General features: G+C 46.3%; 1 protein-coding gene across 5 annotated transcripts in view; it reads left to right on the top strand.

Moving 5' to 3' along the window:
• The window catches only part of atp2a3 (ATPase sarcoplasmic/endoplasmic reticulum Ca2+ transporting 3), a 63411-nt gene that overhangs the window by 23768 nt on the left and 22143 nt on the right, over positions 1-17500 (top strand). For all 5 annotated transcript variants that reach the window (XM_034293138.1, XM_034293135.1, XM_034293136.1 and 2 more), the window contains exons 4-10: positions 3261-3365; positions 6130-6268; positions 13925-14005; positions 14438-14523; positions 14977-15132; positions 15250-15391; positions 15485-15651. In XM_034293138.1, the coding sequence (XP_034149029.1) occupies positions 3261-3365; positions 6130-6268; positions 13925-14005; positions 14438-14523; positions 14977-15132; positions 15250-15391; positions 15485-15651 (876 nt within the window). The remainder of the gene's footprint in view (positions 1-3260; positions 3366-6129; positions 6269-13924; positions 14006-14437; positions 14524-14976; positions 15133-15249; positions 15392-15484; positions 15652-17500) is intronic.

A 17500-nucleotide genomic window follows, 5' to 3' on the forward strand; every position in this document is an offset into this window, starting at 1 on the left:
ACATCTCCCTGTTACAGGACACTGGGTTAGGCTGGTGTCACTACATCTCCCTGTTACAGGACACTGGGTTAGGCTGGTGTCACTACATCTCCCTGTTACAGGACACTGGGTTAGGCTGGTGTCACTACATCTCCCTGTTACAGGACACTGGGTTAGGCTGGTGTCACTACATCTCCCTATTACAGGACACTGGGTTAGGCTGGTCTCACTACATATCCCTATTACAGGACACTGGGTTAGGCTGGTCTCACTACATCTCCCTGTTACAGGACACTGGGTTAGGCTGGTGTCACTACATCTCCCTGTTACAGGACACTGGGTTAGGCTGGTGTCACTACATCTCCCTATTACAGGACACTGGGTTAGGCTGGTGTCACTACATCTCCCTGTTACAGGACACTGGGTTAGGCTGGTGTCACTACATCTCCCTATTACAGGACACCTGTTACAGGACACTGGGTTAGGCTGGTGTCACTACATCTCCCTATTACAGGACACTGGGTTAGGCTGGTGTCACTACATCTCCCTATTACAGGACACTGGGTTTGGCGGGTCTCAGTACATCTCCCTATTTCTCTACACTGGGTTGAATTTAGATTTTTGATATTTCTTGATTTTGACAAGTTTTTGTTTAGTCTGACAATCCCCAAAGCAGTTGGTGAGCTGGTAACAGAGGCCAACATACCATCCTTCTGTGTACATGAAGCATACCCTTTGAACTGACCCCGAGCGTACCCTTTGAACTGACCCCGAGGGTCCCCTTTGAACTGACTCCGAGGGTCCCCTTTGAACTGACTCCGAGGGTCCCCTTTGAACTGACTCCGAGGGTCCCCTTTGAACTGACTCCGAGGGTCCCCTTTGAACTGTCCCCGAGGGTCCCCTTTGAACTGTCCCCGAGCGTCCCCTTTGAACTGTCCCCGAGCATCCCCTTTGAGCTGTCCCCGAGCGTCCCCTTTGAGCTGACCCCGAGCGTCCCCTTTGAGCTGACCCCGAGCGTCCCCTTTGAGCTGACCCCGAGCGTCCCCTTTACTCGGCCAGAACGACCTAACCTAATGTGACCCAACCTCACCTTGGAGTTCGTTCTGTGCCTACCGTATTTGAATGTATGTAAAATATGGACACTGCCTTAACCTTTACCGAGCCAGTGTGAATGGAGAGCCTTGTAACCAGGCGACCGAAGAGGAACAGAGTGTTGCTGTTTTGGTTTTAAAGCTGGCTCCAATGTGGAGTGATCATAACAGCCTTGTTTGGTAAGAAGCTGCAGAAGTCGATGGAGAATGCAGTCTTTGACTCTTCCCCTGGGATGGTCCTCATAATCACTGTAATTTCTCATGTCGAGCACAGATATGCAAACATTGAAGTATTTTATTAGATCATGTTCTTACAATGTTTTCTTTGTTATGCCAACCTCACCACCGTCGTTAATGCATGTGGTCCCATGGCGCCCAGTTGGTAGGGCATGGTGCTGGCATCGCCGGTGTTGTGGGTTTATTTCTCAAGGAGGACCGTGACTAATAGGTGTGGGGCAAAACAAAGCACAGATTGCTGTGAGGTTCTCTGCATTGACGGCAAAACAGAGTGAACGTATGAGAACGGAGCTGATGACCACGGCCACGCTACGTCACACTGAACCAGTGCGTCAACATCGGTCTCCTTTAACAATTAACACACTTCCTCCGTTTGATTCCGAGTAAAGGTTGGCACTCTGTTTTTCTCCATGGCATTATGTGGGAGGCAGTGTAGCTAAAGGTTCTGGGTTATGCAGGAAGGGAGGGAATAAGTCAAGTGTCCATTGAATTGGGTTGAATTGGCTTCTTGTGTTTCTCTTGTTCTCATCACGTCCTGGTGAACTTAAAAAAAACATGGCAGTGGTATTATTCTTGTTTTTTGTTTTGTTTTTTTATTCAAATTCGAACTTAGAATGACCCGTCGGTATGTAAGTAAAGCATTCTGGAGTGTGATGGATTATGCTTTTTACTGTAACACACTTCAGAGGAGATGCATGTGTATGTTTAAATGGGATTTTCCTATGGCTTATTGCATACCATGTTTAGGTTTTTGAAAAGAGAAACAGTCTTTACAGTCTTTAAACCTTTTTTAAACCTCCACCTTCTCATTCTCCTCTAATTTCTTCTGAAACAAAAAAAAAAAACATGCTTAGTGTCAGGAGTACAGTATTGAGTGTGTGCACGTGTGTGTGCACGTGTGTGTGCACGTGTGTGTGCACGTGTGTGTGCACGTGTGTGTGCACGTGTACGTGTGTGTGTCAGTCAACTGGCCTGCTAGGTTGAATGAAAGGACAGATCAGGAGGAGTGGCCCTTCGGCAGTAGTCCCTACACAGATGAGAGTGGAGTGAAGGGGAGATTTGCGGGACCCAAACGACTGTGAATGATGAGTTATCGACCAAGACTTGAGTCACTGATCCGCCATGCAGTGTCTGGCTCCTCACTGCTCAATACCTCACTGTGGAGAAGAAAAGACTTTTACTGACCAATGATGCATCACGTTGTGTCTCCATCTACTTCTCTCTCCCTCTCTCTCTGTTTTTCTCTCTCTGTCTTTCTCGGTCTCTGTCTTCCTGTTCCTGTTCCTCTCTGTTTCCCACTCTCCCCCCATCTCTCTTTTCTTGTTTCTTTCTCTCCCTGTTTCTCTTTGTTTCTTTTACTGTCTCAGTTCAATTTCAATTCAGTGTCTTTCTCCATATCCCTTTCTGTATCTCTCTATATCCCTCCCTCTCAATCTCTCCATTTCTATCTCGGTCCCAGTCTGCCTGTCTCTCAGTAAGGTGGACTTATGGCCGCTGCTCCTCTGAGGGAAAGCTGTACAGGCATTCTGCTTCATTCATTTTCCTGTTGATATTTTGGACTGTTTCCACAGAGCACCTCTTTTCTATATACTACCACTGTGTAGTACTGTAACATACTTTGTAGTAATGTGTAGTACTGTAACATACTTTGTAGTACTATATAGTTCTGTAGAGGAATCGACCATTAGACCCTAAGCCCTGTCACTAGCAATCTCCCATGGCAACGGTATGCCGGTTTTATCCCTTGGACCGGGAATGGAAAAGAGAGCCTTTGGTGGATGTCCGTAATCTCAGTGAGGTTCTTATATTTTGCTGCAATGATTGCAAGTTGTGCAATTTCATATATGGGCATTCATCAGTGTGATAATTTTTCTCCCCAATTCAGTGATATTTAACTTGTGATTAAAGGTTCAAATATCTCTTTCCTTTTCTGTGCCCCCCCAAATCCTCCAGGTGCTGGCCCTATTCGAGGAGGGCGAGGAGACCGTCACAGCGTTTGTGGAGCCCTTCGTCATCCTGCTCATCCTCATCGCTAACGCAGTGATTGGCGTCTGGCAGGTGAGACGGCCTCGCGTCCTGCTGCGCGCGGTGGGCGTGGCGGATCTGAGCACATGTCACCCCGTGTGATTGTTTTACTGCGGTTGAAGTCCGTTTTGTCGTAATCTCTTGCTCATCCGTGTGTGTCGAGTGCATTTTCTGCCCAGCTGGTGTTTGCCTGGGGCCACTGGGGGACTAGCAGATGATGCTGAGTGTTTGCCTGGGGCCACTGGGGGACTAGCAGATGATGCTGAGTGTTTGCCTGGGGCCACTGGGGGACTAGCAGATGATGCTGAGTGTTTGCCTGGGGCCACTACGGGACTAGGAGATGATGCTGAGTGTTTGCCTGGGGCCACTACGGGACTAGGAGATGATGTTGAGTGTTTGCCTGGGGCCACTACGGGACTAGGAGATGATGCTGAGTGTTTGCCTGGGGCCACTACGGGACTAGGAGATGATGTTGAGTGTTTGCCTGGGGCCCCTGGGGGTCTAGGAGATGATGCTGAGTGTTTGCCTGGGGCCACTGGGGGTCTAGGAGATGATGCTGAGTGTTTGCCTGGGGCCACTGGGGGTCTAGGAGATGATGCTGAGTGTTTGCCTGGGGCCACTGGGGGTCTAGGAGATGATGCTGAGTGTTTGCCTGGGGCCACTGGGGGTCTAGGAGATGATGCTGAGAAAAAGGGGATTGATAGGTTGTCATTTAGCCTGTCATTCATCATAATCAGGACCCATAACCTTGTTTGGGTCCATGGGACGTGTCGGCAGGGCTTTACTAGGGTGCATAGAACAGCTAAGCCATATCAACAGAAAGACCAAGGCCAAGCTCTTAGCAGTATTTTAATATGCAGATTTCTGGCCTAACGTACACCAGCTGGAAAAAGTCTGACTAGCTGTGTTTTCATTACAGGCTGTAAGGCGACAAAAGGGGAACATTTTGAAAGGGGGATGGTGACTTTTTACAGCCGCTGTGTATATATATCTTTACAAAAGGCGTTCATAGACCATTAAGTGTACATTGCAGCCTTAAGGTTTCAGTCATTTATTATGGGATTGATTCAGTCACTGAGTGGTGACAACTGTCCTTGTTGATCTAACTCTGTGGAAACTGCAGGCATTGTTAGTTGAAGACAATGAACTAATCCTCACACGAGAATAGGTCCATGAATAGAGTATTTTAGCCTTGAGGGGTGTGTATAAAAAAAATATATGTGCAGACATGATTAATGTGGTTTTACTAAACAATCGAGAGAACGATACATTTATCTCCATGAACTGGCAAAGCCAAAAGAAAAGCCTGCAGCACCTGTCCTCACCCTACTTGACTGGGAATTAAATGCTTTCTGTTTGCAGATGATCTGGTGTTTCTGTCCTCAACCAAGAAGGTCCTACAGCACCTAGATCTTGTCCAAAAACTTTCTGCTCCAAATGCCAGGGGGAAAAATACAGATTCTACCTAGCACAATAGTCTTAGAGCAAACATTGACACCCCAGGTTACTTCACCAAGCCTGGGAATGGTCCTTGAGACGAGGCAAGAAGGGCCGTCCTCACCATCAACTAGAACGTAAAACTCCACGCCCTTTAATCAGGATCTGAACTAAAAGACTATGTTTAGGGGTCTGGCCCCCCTAACTGTCCAACAAGTACACAAAATCCAAGAGGGTAATGCATGCAGTGTAGAAAACGGACAATACCCTAAAATTATCAGCTCTTTCACATCCAATCCAAAAGGCAGCACCAAACACAAGGCAATATTCATTTCACTGTTCTGTGGGATTGGGATTTGATCTTTGGCAAGCCGGTTTGTTTATGTATAATTTAAATATTTCTATAAAGATGCATTATATTGTTAGATTACCAGTCTAACTCTAAGACATTTGTCTTCATCTCAAATTAATCAGACTGAAAAAAAGGTCTGTGTGCACTGCCATCACATTGGGCAAATAGGAATAGAGCCACACTTTTTCAGACATTTAAAAATGTTGTTAAAGATAAAAAATAAGTAATCGAATCAGCTATTACAGTTATTAATAATTATTAAATAAAAGGAAAAGGAAATAATTTTGAAAAGGATGACCTTCACATTATACAAGAACCAAACAGTTGGCCTGGCTTAAATAGCCCTGTCCAACTTGAGGGAAAATATGTAGCAGTATAATGAAAACAAAACAGTGTACTTTTTCTCTTTTTATGTCTGTGAAAAAGGCTTTGCCCTCCATATTCCATCCATCAAGAACTGATTATACCGATGAATAGCCTCCTCCTTTTCCTCTTTCCAGCTGCAGCCAGTAACAGAAGGTGATCATGTGCATATACGATTTTAGTTTCAGTTGACTGAAAGATCAAGACATACTTGCTGTTGTCTTAAGATAACAGCTGCCTTTACATCAGAAATGTTATTTCTATTTATTGCATAATGGATGGATCCACTCAGACCAGGCAGTAAATACAATATTACTGCACATACCCGAGACCCGTCGCTATTATGTCAGACCCAGCCCAGATCCAAGAAAAAATGTCTGGGTCCAACAAACAAACATTGATAAACTCCTATAACAGTTAGGAGAAAAACACTCCGGTGCAATCACTGCAGCAAGATTTAGTTACCTGCTGCTGTGAGAAAGTGGCAACCAGTAACACCACATTGTAAACAAAACTTAAACATGCCGTTCATTTATTTTCTATCTATTTGCAGTAATGCTTACTTAGTTCTAAATGCAGCTGTAGTGAAGTTTAACCTTTGAATGTTTGGCCTCAGTGTTTGAACGCCTTGTCTCTGTGGTCCAGGAGAGGAACGCGGAGAACGCCATCGAGGCCCTGAAGGAGTATGAGCCAGAGATAGCCAAGGTATATCGCATGAACCGCAAAGCCGTCCAGAGAATCAAGGCCCGGGAATTGGTGCCAGGGGACATTGTCGAGATTGCCGGTGAGTAGGATGTCTCTTCACTCCGTCCCTCCAACCCTGGGCTACTGCCCATACACAACACGAATGCATGGACATTTGTGGCCCTATGCCTCATTTCCAGGTCTGGAAACGCAGTTTGAAACGTAACTTACGTAAGAGTCTTTCCCCTGGACCCACAGGTGCCAGCTCGGAGCACAGCTGTTTGTGCTTGTTTGCCCGTGTGTGTGTGTGTGTGTGTGTGTGTGTGTGTGTGTGTGTGTGTGTGTGTGTGTGTGTGTGTGTGTGCGTGTGTGTGTGTGTGTGTGCGTGTGTGTGCGTGTGTGTGCGTGTGTGTGCGTGTGTGTGTGTGCGTGTGTGTGCGTGTGTGTGCGCGCGTGTGCGTGTGTGTGTGTGTGTGTGCGAGCGTGTGCACACTGTGCCGTAAAGTGGCTGCGGTCGTCCCTGGGTTTAAATTTCCACACCGTTTTGCTTGGCTTTTCCATGCTCTCAGTCTCCCCACCTGGTTACTACTGCTGGGCCTCTCTATCTCTCTCACACACACACACACACACACACACACTGCCCAATGTGTGGGCTGGCTCACCTAAAAATAGTCTTGTTGTCACTGGTTCCAGAGCATCTGTGTATAACGCACGCACGCATGCATGTGGTGTAGATGTAGTCTTAGCGTCAAGGTGATAAATGTTTAAATAAACCTTTAATGAAATACTGTGTCTTTCAGAAAAAAATATTCTGGCCCTTTCACTTTTTCCACAATTTGTTATGTTATAAACGTAATTTATAATTAATGTATTTTTTGGGTCATCCATCTACACACAGCACCTTTATAAAGTGAAAACCAAAGTGTAGTGTTTAGAAATTTGGAATGGTATTGAAAATAGAAGAGAACTGAAATAGCTCATGTACAAGAATTCAGATTAAATCCAAGTCTTGGTTGTGCCTCTACCAGCTTTGCAAACCTGGATTTTGCCATTTTCTCCCATTCTTACTTGTAACTCCTGTTCAGCTCTATCTGATTTGATGAAGAGTGTTGTTAAACTGTTGTCTTCAGGTCTCCCCGCTGATGTTCAGTTGGGTTAATTTCCATCATTTGGCTGAGACAATTGAGGACATTCACAGACTTGTCCTGGGGCTACTTCAGCATTGTCTTGGCTGTGTGCTTTAGGTTTTTGTGCTGAAAGATTAATCTTTGTCCCAATATGAGGTCCTCTGCACACTGAATTAGGTCCCTGATAATGAGAAGCCTCCCCATAACATGATGCTCCCACCACCATGCTTCACCGTATGGATGGTTTTAGCCAGATGATGGGCGGTACCGTTTTTTGGTCAGATGAAGCACTTGGCACTCAAGCCTTGATTTTGGTCTAATCAGACCAGAGAATGTTTTCCTTATTCTCTTAATCCTTAAGGTGGCATGTCATGGGCCTTTTACTCAGGAGTGGCTTCCAGCTAGCCACTCTGCCCTAAAAACCTGATTAATGGAGGGCTGCAGAGATTGTTGTCCTGGTCACATCTTTGCTGAGAAATTCTAAGGTTCTGTTAGTGGCCATTGGGTTATTGGTCACGTCCCTGAGGATCTACTTAGTTTTTCTGGTCGGCCAGTTATTGAAACAGAGTCTTGGTGGCTCCAAACTATTTTCCTTTAAGAATAATGGAGGCCATTGTGTTCATAATCTCTGAGGTCTTTGGTGATTTTCTAACCTTACCCAGATCTATGCCTGGACATAAATCTCCACAGACCTCTGAGCTTATGTCCAGGCATAGATCTGGGTAAGGTTAGAAAATCTCTAAAGACCTCAGATTATGTCCAGGCATAGATCTGGCCAAGGTTCGAAAATCTCCACAGACCTCTGAGATTTCGAACCTTGGCCAGATCTATGCCTGGACATAAGCTCAGAGGTCTGTGGAGATTTTCTTTTTTTTTTTTTTAGCTTGGTTTTTACTCTCACATGCCCGGATATGGGCATTTCTGTAATTTGGCAGATATTTTGAAAGAAATGCTGTTTGCTTTGTCATGATGGGGTGTTGTGATTAGGTTCAGAGAGAGGGAAGTAAGGAAAGATAGTGAGAGAGTGAGGTGGGGAGAGAGTGAAGGAGACAGAGGGATTGAGGTAGGTAGCGAGTGAAGGAGACCGAGGGATTGAGGCAGATCACAGCTTTCATTCACTGCACTTCGTGCCTCAAAACTGTCTCAAGACAAGACTGAGACCGTGTGATATGAATGGATAATGTACAAGGTAGCTTCAGCTGTTGACAATGAGGATTGCACAGGCAAACCGTCTCTTTTTCCTACTCTCTGTTGTGTAAATGTTTATCTGGTAGAAAAAATGAAGAGATGTATAGGTAGATAACCGGCCCCAGAGCTAGGGAACAGACTCTGTCTCTGTGTGTGCGACTGGCCTATGTTCCACCCCCTAGCAGAACAGAGTTCTTCCCTGACCAGGCGTGACTGGAACAGAGGAGGCTGGTGCGTGGAGGATGGCTCACCGTAATGACTGGAATGGAGTGGTTTGGTGATTGGGAATGGGTGGAGTCTGAGGGTTAATTCCAGGGAACTAACAGTCAAAGGATGGATTGTAGTTAATCTGGGCCACTCCGTCCCTGTCCTGTTAAGTAGAGGACAGGTGCCTTGTGCTTATCATGCAGCAACACAGACAGGAAATGTGTTAGTCGGCTGTGAGAGGATGTGCGGAGGTCAAAGGTCATTTCCCTTGTTACGAGATGTTGGACCGAGAATGGGAACTTGGTGCAAACATATGCACACTCGTCCAGGAACATTAATACCTGTGCTGTTCTGATGAGATGAACATGCTTGTGCTGAAGGAAAAATCACAGGTATCCCAGGGAACACAAAATGAACATGCCCATATTGTATATTTTAGTGCTGCAGAATTCGATGTAATTTGGTTTGTGCCGCAGAATTCGATGTAATGTGGAATTGTCTACACAAATCTTTTTTCTTATCTGCCTTCTTGTGCGTTTCAAGAGGACCGTCAGAACTCACTGACCAATCGGCACAGCTTTTGACGTTGCTAGGTAACTCTAACGGGTGACGGAGAAGCTACCAGCTGGGCATAGTTTTCTCTGCGTACTGTATTGCCTGAGCTGGGGAATCTCTACGGCCCTGCTCAGATTCATCAAGGACTGTTCTCTTTGACACCATTTGGTTGCTTAGCATTTCTAAACATTAATAAACACTCAGGCTTGGTAACGTTTCAGTTGTTCAAATTTTATATCTCTGTCTGAAAAAGTGTCCATGTCTTGTTATGATTTGACTGAGAATGGGTGAAAAAGCAAACAAGCAAAATGTTTACTGTGCCATCTGTGAGTATTTGGACTGTGAAGCATTTTCTCTTATGTTGGTTCTTTACTCAAACCATTTGGATTTCAAATCAAACAATTGCTATTATGTTAAAGTATAGATCCACTGTATTTATTTCAGGGTATTTATTTCACCACCTGAAAATGACAACCTTCCTTGGGCAGTTGCTTTTATATACTACACTTTTTACCATTACTTTTGTGCATCTTTTTCTCATCTATCCTTTTTCTGTAAGTGCATATAGTTTTTAGCTAACTGTAACACAGCCATGCGATCACTGAGGCCATGCGATCACTGAGGCCATGCGATCACTGAGGCCATGCGATCACTGAGGCCATGCTATCATTGCAGTCCAGTCTCTGTAGTATGGCTGGTTGAAGTCTTCTGATCATTGTACTGTCTGACATATCTACACCTACTTTCTGGAAATGGTTCCTGGTCTGACAGTTGATTTGTTTTTATAATTGAGATTGTTTTGGTCATCCAATTTAGAGGTCTTCCTTAAACTCCCAGGCTGTTTGCAACTTCTTAGCTCTCCAGAGCGTTTCTTCTTTTTAATCACATTCCAAACTGTTGTTTTTGGTAAGACATACGTTTTGGTTATGTTTATAGTAGATTTTTATCTTCTGGTTTCTTGCCTCAAATAAAGGGTGGGAATCGATAGTCTAACTTCAGAGTAGTAGTTTGATTAACAACCCAAACTTTGAAACTACAGAGCAAAACGTTTAAATACTTATAGGACGATTTATTTATTGTACCTTATTATTTCCATTGTTCCTGTATGTTGCTGAGCAAGGTTCCTTTGGGACTTGGAGCCGCGGGGCAGAACAAGAGATCTAATGGGATCGGAAAAGGACTTTATCCACTGGATTTTGTTTTAGAATAGGGAAACATCATTACATTTACACCCAAGTTTCCACCTTCCCCTTGCTGCCTCCGCTGCCTGGCTGCCGGCTTGGCTGGTTCCACATGGTGGCCTGTGCCAGCATTACGCCACAGTAATGACTGTGGAACTTTCCCTATATTATGTGCTTTCTTTTTTTTTTTAATGATGGAAGTGCTTTGTAGACTTGACAGACTGGGAAGTAGGACCTTGGGAACCCAATGAAGCTCTTAATTGAGGGTCTGAGGAGATGGAAACCTGGGAAGAGCTCCTGTGGAAAAGGAAATGCATGCACTCATGGTCAGCCTCCACGTGATGCAGGGCCTTTCAGCCAGTAGTCGGCTCACTACCACACACAGTGTTTGGCTTCCAGGTTGAAGATTTGGCAAAGCCCAGGCTCCCAGGTCATGCAGCTGTACACAGGTGGTTATTCAAGGCAGCGTTGGAAGTTGTGCTGTCAGTGTTTGCCATCGTCCGTCTGCGAACTTGCACGCTTGTTTGTCTCTGTATTTGTTTGGATCTCCTTCGGTCGTCCGGGGGATCTCCTTCGGTCGTCCGGGGGATCTCCTTCGGTCGTCCGGGGGATCTCCTTCGGCCGTCCGGGGGATCTCCTTCGGCCGTCCGGGGGATCTCCTTCGGCCGTCCGGGGGATCTCCTTCGGCCGTCCGGGGGATCTCCTTCGGCCGTCCGGGGGATCTCCTTCGGTCGTCCTGAATTCGAACGTTGTTGTTAGCTGTCTTACTGCTACAACAATGGTGGGTAGGCCTTCTTTAGCCAAATAGGTGTCCTGATGCATTTTTGGCGTGTGGTGTTGTGAAATTGGTCTTAAAAAGTCTTATGTTTAAGATACCTTGCTTTCAGTCTTCTTAGGTTCTCCTTAAGTCTCTCTGGGTTGTCCTTCAGTCTTTCTGGGTTCTGCCACCAGTGTGTCTTAGAGCAAAACAAGCCTGGTCATTCCCGAGCTGTGATGCGATCAATTCAGAGTTTTCCCTTTCAGGATTTGCAAATCAAATCAGCAATCGCCGAACATTACATTAACCAGGGCAAAGTAAAGTTTAGCCCACTCTAACAGGGATGTTGACACAGAGCCGCTGGTGTAAGTGGTCCATAGATCTTAATCACTGTTTGGGTTATTTCTGTTTTGGATGCTAATTCTGACCATTGAAATATAATCTGGAGAATGGGCCTCTCGTTTAAAGTATATGAATGCTTAATTATTCTGTCTACTCTTCAGACTTCCCAGACTGTTGACCGTTTTCTCTCTTACTGTTATGGTTGCATTATATTAATGTAAGTATACACAGTTTGAATTAGATCTGACTGACCTCAAACACCAGGCATTAGCATTTAGATTGTGTCTGGGGCAAATCCTAATAGGTAGTTGGGGATGTAGAGTGAGATGGAGTGACAAAGGGGGAGAGCGAGAGAAATATTAGAGATTGAGTGAAATGGAGAATGACGGAGGGAGAGTGAGTGAATAAGAGCGAGAGGGAAAGTCTGTGGGTGGCAAATACAAGTGAAGGGTGAGTTGGAGGCAAGTTGGACTTCGGTGGGTGAGGAGAATGCTTGGAGTGGGAGTTTCAAAAGCCCTTTTGCAATTTCCTGCCTTGACCCCCCCCCCCTCCCCGGTGAAGCTTCTAGCTCCAACACACACTCCCAACCAACTCTAGATGCCGGTCTCCTGCCCTCCTTCTGAGTGGCAGTGTTATTATTGCTGTTGTTGTTGAGAAAGTGAAGTGTCGTGTACAACATGAGAGATGGGACACTTAGTGTTCATGTAGGAAGATGAGATCTCACAGGAGGAGACATGGATGTGGTATTATGTTAAGACATGGCAAGACAATCTGGTAAAAAAAAAAAACTGGAAAAAAAACCCTATAATCTCAGAACTTCAAAATTGGTGTTGGCCACTTTCAAACGGATGATCTGCTTACATATTATGAGATTGTGAATGTACTGAAATGGGTTTGGTTAATGTTCCACCTCCTGGTGGAGGTGGATGTAGAGAGGAGGTGAAAAAACACTCTAAAACACCCTGCAGAGCTTGGAACATTACAGTTGGTTCGCTTAGCCAAATAATGAAAAAAGCAGTCAAAAATAGTGTCCTTCGAATGCCTCATTGGTATAATTCTTTTCCAGGCTTTGTCTATGTGAAAAGCTGTGAATCCGGCTGATGGACCAGGTTGGACCTATCTAGAGAATACATGATTTTCAGTGTTTACGACACAACCCAAGTAATCTAGCAAATGTTGCAGAATGGACGAAGCATTTTGCGATCAACCTTTCTTTGCAACAAAATGCAGGTCTCCGTTATGATGATACCTAGTTCCCTTCTTCAGACTTAAACCTGTTACTTTAATTAAGTCGTTTTACTACGGACACTTGTTTCTAAGTATTGTTCTTTTCTCTAGTCTCTGAGGCTCAGCATTTCCATCAACACTGTCCCGATGTGACCCACAAAGTTTCCCAACCAGGTTGATTGTGAAGCTGTGACCAAAGCAATGACCATGGATGAGGGAGCATTAGGTTCCATGGGCCCATGACACCGGAACATTCTGAGCTGAAATATTACTTTAATATACAACAGGCGGAGAGGAGGAAATTACAGGGATTATCCCGAGCTGCTTGTATGTCTCTGTCATATGGTAGCCGAGAACCTCTCGGGCCCTGAGTGCATGTGCGCAGTCCGTTTGTCAGGATGGCTTCGTGACTCGATCAGAGTTTCATTGAGCTAGATGCTGTTTTATTGGGGCCCACTGCTGCTGTGATCGCTTCACTTGTGGGGCTAACCAGGCTTTGTCTGAACGCTGATATTCAATTGGTTGTCAATAATTGGGTCGCTCTGGGAACAGAGATGTGGTGGTCCGCCCACCTCCTCATTTCCTTCCTGATTCCATCTCATGGCCTGCCTGACTTGACACCTTCACCGGCCAGTCTTCCACGAGTGTCTCTGTTCCGCTCCCTCTGGTGTCCTCTGTCTTACTGTATATCGTTCTTTGTAGGGATTGTACCTGTGTATTGTGTCTCGTCTTCTTCGTTTGGTGCGGACTGCGGGAAGCGTAGCTTCTAGTCTCGGTAGCAGCTAATGGGGATTCTGATATAATCCTGAGTTCCATCGCAATGTTAACCCAGTGCTTTCATTATATTTTTACATAACTGTGTGTTGTATATCTGTCTGTGGTGGATGTCAGTGGATGTGAAAGGACTATACAACCTGGTTGAAAATGCAGTGTTTGTAAATTTTCAATGAGAGTGTGCAGACCAGAAATCCACCCTGTTGTTCAGTCATTTACCTGTGTGTTGTTGTCCATTCTGTGTTTTGTCTGAACCTCTCTTCTAACCCCAGACTGTCAGTTGTTTTCCTTTCTGTGTTTTGTCTGAACCTCTCTTCTAACCCCAGACTGTCAGTTGTTTTCCTTTCTGTGTTTTGTCTGAACCGGTCTTCTAACCCCAGACTGTCTGTGTGTTCTAGTTGGTGACAAGGTCCCTGCTGACATCAGAATCACCTCCATCAAGTCCACTACCCTCAGAGTGGACCAGTCTATTCTCACAGGTAGGTTATAGTACTGACTGACTGAATGATTGGTAGGTTATAGTACTGACTGAATGATTGATTGGTAGGTTATAGTACTGACTGAATGATTGATTGGTAGGTTATAGTACTGACTGAATGATTGATTGGTAGGTTATAGTACTGACTGAATGATTGATTGGTAGGTTATAGTACTGACTGAATGATTGATTGGTAGGCTATAGTACTGACTTGCTCACTGACTTCTGTACAGACTGGCCATGTGGTTGTCTGGCTGACAGACTGGCTGCCTGGCCTAAATGTTGTTAATAGAAGCCCTCCATTTAGTTTCTACATAATGTTTACTAGTGGTTGTGAAAGTGGTGAATGCAGGTTCAAATCCTGCGAGATCACCCTCCTGTGGGTTCTGTTGGTGTATAGGAGTTTGTCACACTGTTACCTCTGTGTCTGTAGGGGAGTCTGTGTCAGTCATCAAACACACAGACCCCGTCCCAGACCCCAGAGCTGTCAATCAAGACAAGAAGAACATGCTTTTTTCCGTAAGAACTACACTTTATTCCTTTGTGAAGACTGCTCTTGCACACACTCAGACACACACACACACACACACACACACACACACACGATCATTTCTATCCTTGTGGGGACAAACAAAATGTATTCAGATTTTGTCTTTCTCGATCACTCTCTCTGGACACTCCTCTTCCTCTCTCTCTTCCTCTCACTTTGTTTCTCTCCCCTGCTCTTTCCTTCACTCTCTGTCTAATTCTCTCTCTCTCTCTCTCTCTGATGCTCTCTCTCTGATGCTCTCTCTCAGATCTTGTCTGTGTTTGTGCATGGCTGCAGCTGTATGCGTAACCTAAGATGTGTTCAGGCAGCGGCTAAAGTAACAAGCCCATAGTGTTTATGTCACGGCGTTGACCGTGTGCTCCTCCATTTCTCCCCCTCCCCCTCTGTCCCCCTCTGTCCCCCTCTGTCCCCCTCTTCCTCAGGGCACCAATATAGCAGCGGGACGAGCTGTCGGCATGGTGGTTGCCACCGGAGTTTCCACGGAGATTGGTAAGATCAGGAACCAGATGGCGTCCACTGAACAGGAGAAGACTCCTCTGCAGCAGAAACTGGACGAGTTCGGAGAGCAGCTCTCCAAGGTGGGTTTGATAGTGACAATGTTTATTAGTTCGTCTTAAACCGTCGTCAGTTTTCTCTGTGTTTGCTGCGCTGTTTAAGCGTCTGTGTCACTAATGTTTTCAACTTGCACGTAAAAGGTGATCTCCCTGATCTGCGTTGCCGTCTGGGTCATCAACATCGGGCATTTTGGGGACCCGGTTCACGGCGGGTCGTGGATGCGTGGGGCGGTCTACTACTTTAAGATTGCTGTGGCCTTGGCGGTGGCCGCCATCCCAGAGGGTACGTGAGAGAAGCTTCTCTTCCTACCTCTCTCGTTCCCTCGCTCTTTCTTACCATCTTATCCCTGTCCAATGCTGCCCCCGGCTCCCTCAGGCCTGCCCGCCGTGATCACCACCTGCCTGGCCCTGGGGACCCGTCGCATGGCCAAGAAGAACGCCATCGTCCGCAGCCTGCCCTCCGTGGAGACACTAGGCTGTACCTCCGTCATCTGCTCTGACAAGACGGGCACCCTCACCACCAACCAGATGTCCGTCTGCCGGGTGAGTTAAAGCAACACTGGAACGGGGCGGGGTCAGGGTCATGTGATCGGCTATCCCGGACGAGCAGCGTTTTGTCTCTGACCAAGCACATGGGTTAGTAAGTCCAGACTGGTGTGACACAACAACGTTCACAAGGACCAGGGTGAACATTTGCCGGGGCATTTTTATGAGGCTTTTCTTTTACGGGTAAATGTCTTCAAGTTCACAGAGGAAGGAGATACCAGCCTTGACTCGTCTCCCCGTCAGCCCTGGGACAGACCTCACTTTGGTTAATTCAAACAGTGCCTGCTGTGGATTTCATACATATGATGTTCTTGGTAACGACAGCGCATGTTCAGTTCCAGACTCTGTATCATCATGACTTACGCTTTCTGGTGCAGGGAGCTTCCTTGGAAAACAGTCAGTCAGTCTTTAAGATGAGGTGAAATTCAGTGGTAAGATTTTTTTTTTTTTTTTAATGGCTTGGCAAATTTCCCACCCTCATCCCTGAGCAACACCACCCCCCCACACACAAACACTCAAACACACCCACAGACAGGTTTTGGACGTAGTACATGTTTTTGTAATGGAAAATCCCTGCCGTGTTGTAATCCTCAGCGAACCTTCTGATGGCTGGTGCAGTTATAGCCCAGGGCAGACAGGCAAGACCAGACAGAACTCTGTCCTGCAGCTTGCAGTCCTACCCAGACCTCTGACTCACCGTGAGAGAGGCTGCATTGACAGCCAGCAAGCTCAGAGACAGACATGCTTCAAATGCCACTGAACAACCTTTAAACTGCAGTGCTCTCCCGTACCACTACAGTTTTTCATTGTAATCATGGACTTATTCAGACTTAAGACACCAGATAGGTCCAATTAATGATGAGGTAGAACAGAAAACTAGGAGGCTCTGGCCCTCGTAGGGTAAGATTTGGAAACCCCCGGTCTACACCAACGATACCCTTGGCATTTCCTATGAGGGGAAGCAGAGTGGGGACACTCGAAACCTGTTGTTTCAGCTACTGGAAGGCCAGTGTAAGTGTTGTTTCAGCTACTGGAAGGCCAGTGTAAGTGTTGTTTCAGTTACTGGAAGGCCAGTGTAACTGCTGTTTTAGATACTGGAAGGCCAGCGTAGCTGTTGTCTCAGCTACTGGAAGGCCAGCGTAGCTGTTGTCTCAGCTACTGGAAGGCCAGCGTAGCTGTTGTCTCAGCTACTGGAAGGCCAGTGTGCCTGTTGTCTCAGCTACTGGAAGGCCAGTGTGCCTGTTGTCTCAGCTACTGGAAGGCCAGTGTGCCTGTTGTCTCAGCTACTGGAAGGCCAGTGTGCCTGTTGTCTCAGCTACTGGAAGGCCAGTGTGCCTGTTGTCTCAGCTACTGGAAGGCCAGTGTGCCTGTTGTCTCAGCTACTGGAAGGCCAGTGTGCCTGTTGTCTCAGCTACTGGAAGGCCAGTGTGCCTGTTGTCTCAGCTACTGGAAGGCCAGTGTGCCTGTTTTCTCAGCTACTGGAAGGCCAGTGTGCCTGTTGTCTCAGCTACTGGAAGGCCAGTGTGCCTGTTGTCTCAGCTACTGGAAGGCCAGTGTGCCTGTTGTCTCAGCTACTGGAAGGCCAGTGTGCCTGTTGTCTCAGCTACTGGAAGGCCAGTGTGCCTGTTGTCTCAGCTACTGGAAGGCCAGTGTGCCTGTTGTCTCAGCTACTGGAAGGCCAGTGTGCCTGTTGTCTCAGCTACTGGAAGGCCAGTGTGCCTGTTGTCTCAGCTACTGGAAGGCCAGTGTGCCTGTTGTCTCAGCTACTGGAAGGCCAGTGTGCCTGTTGTCTCAGCTACTGGAAGGCCAGTGTGCCAAATTCTGTCCCTCTCTCTCTGTTTCTGTT

The sequence above is a fragment of the Esox lucius genome, chromosome 7 (genome assembly GCF_011004845.1).
Source record: "Esox lucius isolate fEsoLuc1 chromosome 7, fEsoLuc1.pri, whole genome shotgun sequence".
Lineage (NCBI taxonomy): Eukaryota > Metazoa > Chordata > Actinopteri > Esociformes > Esocidae > Esox > Esox lucius.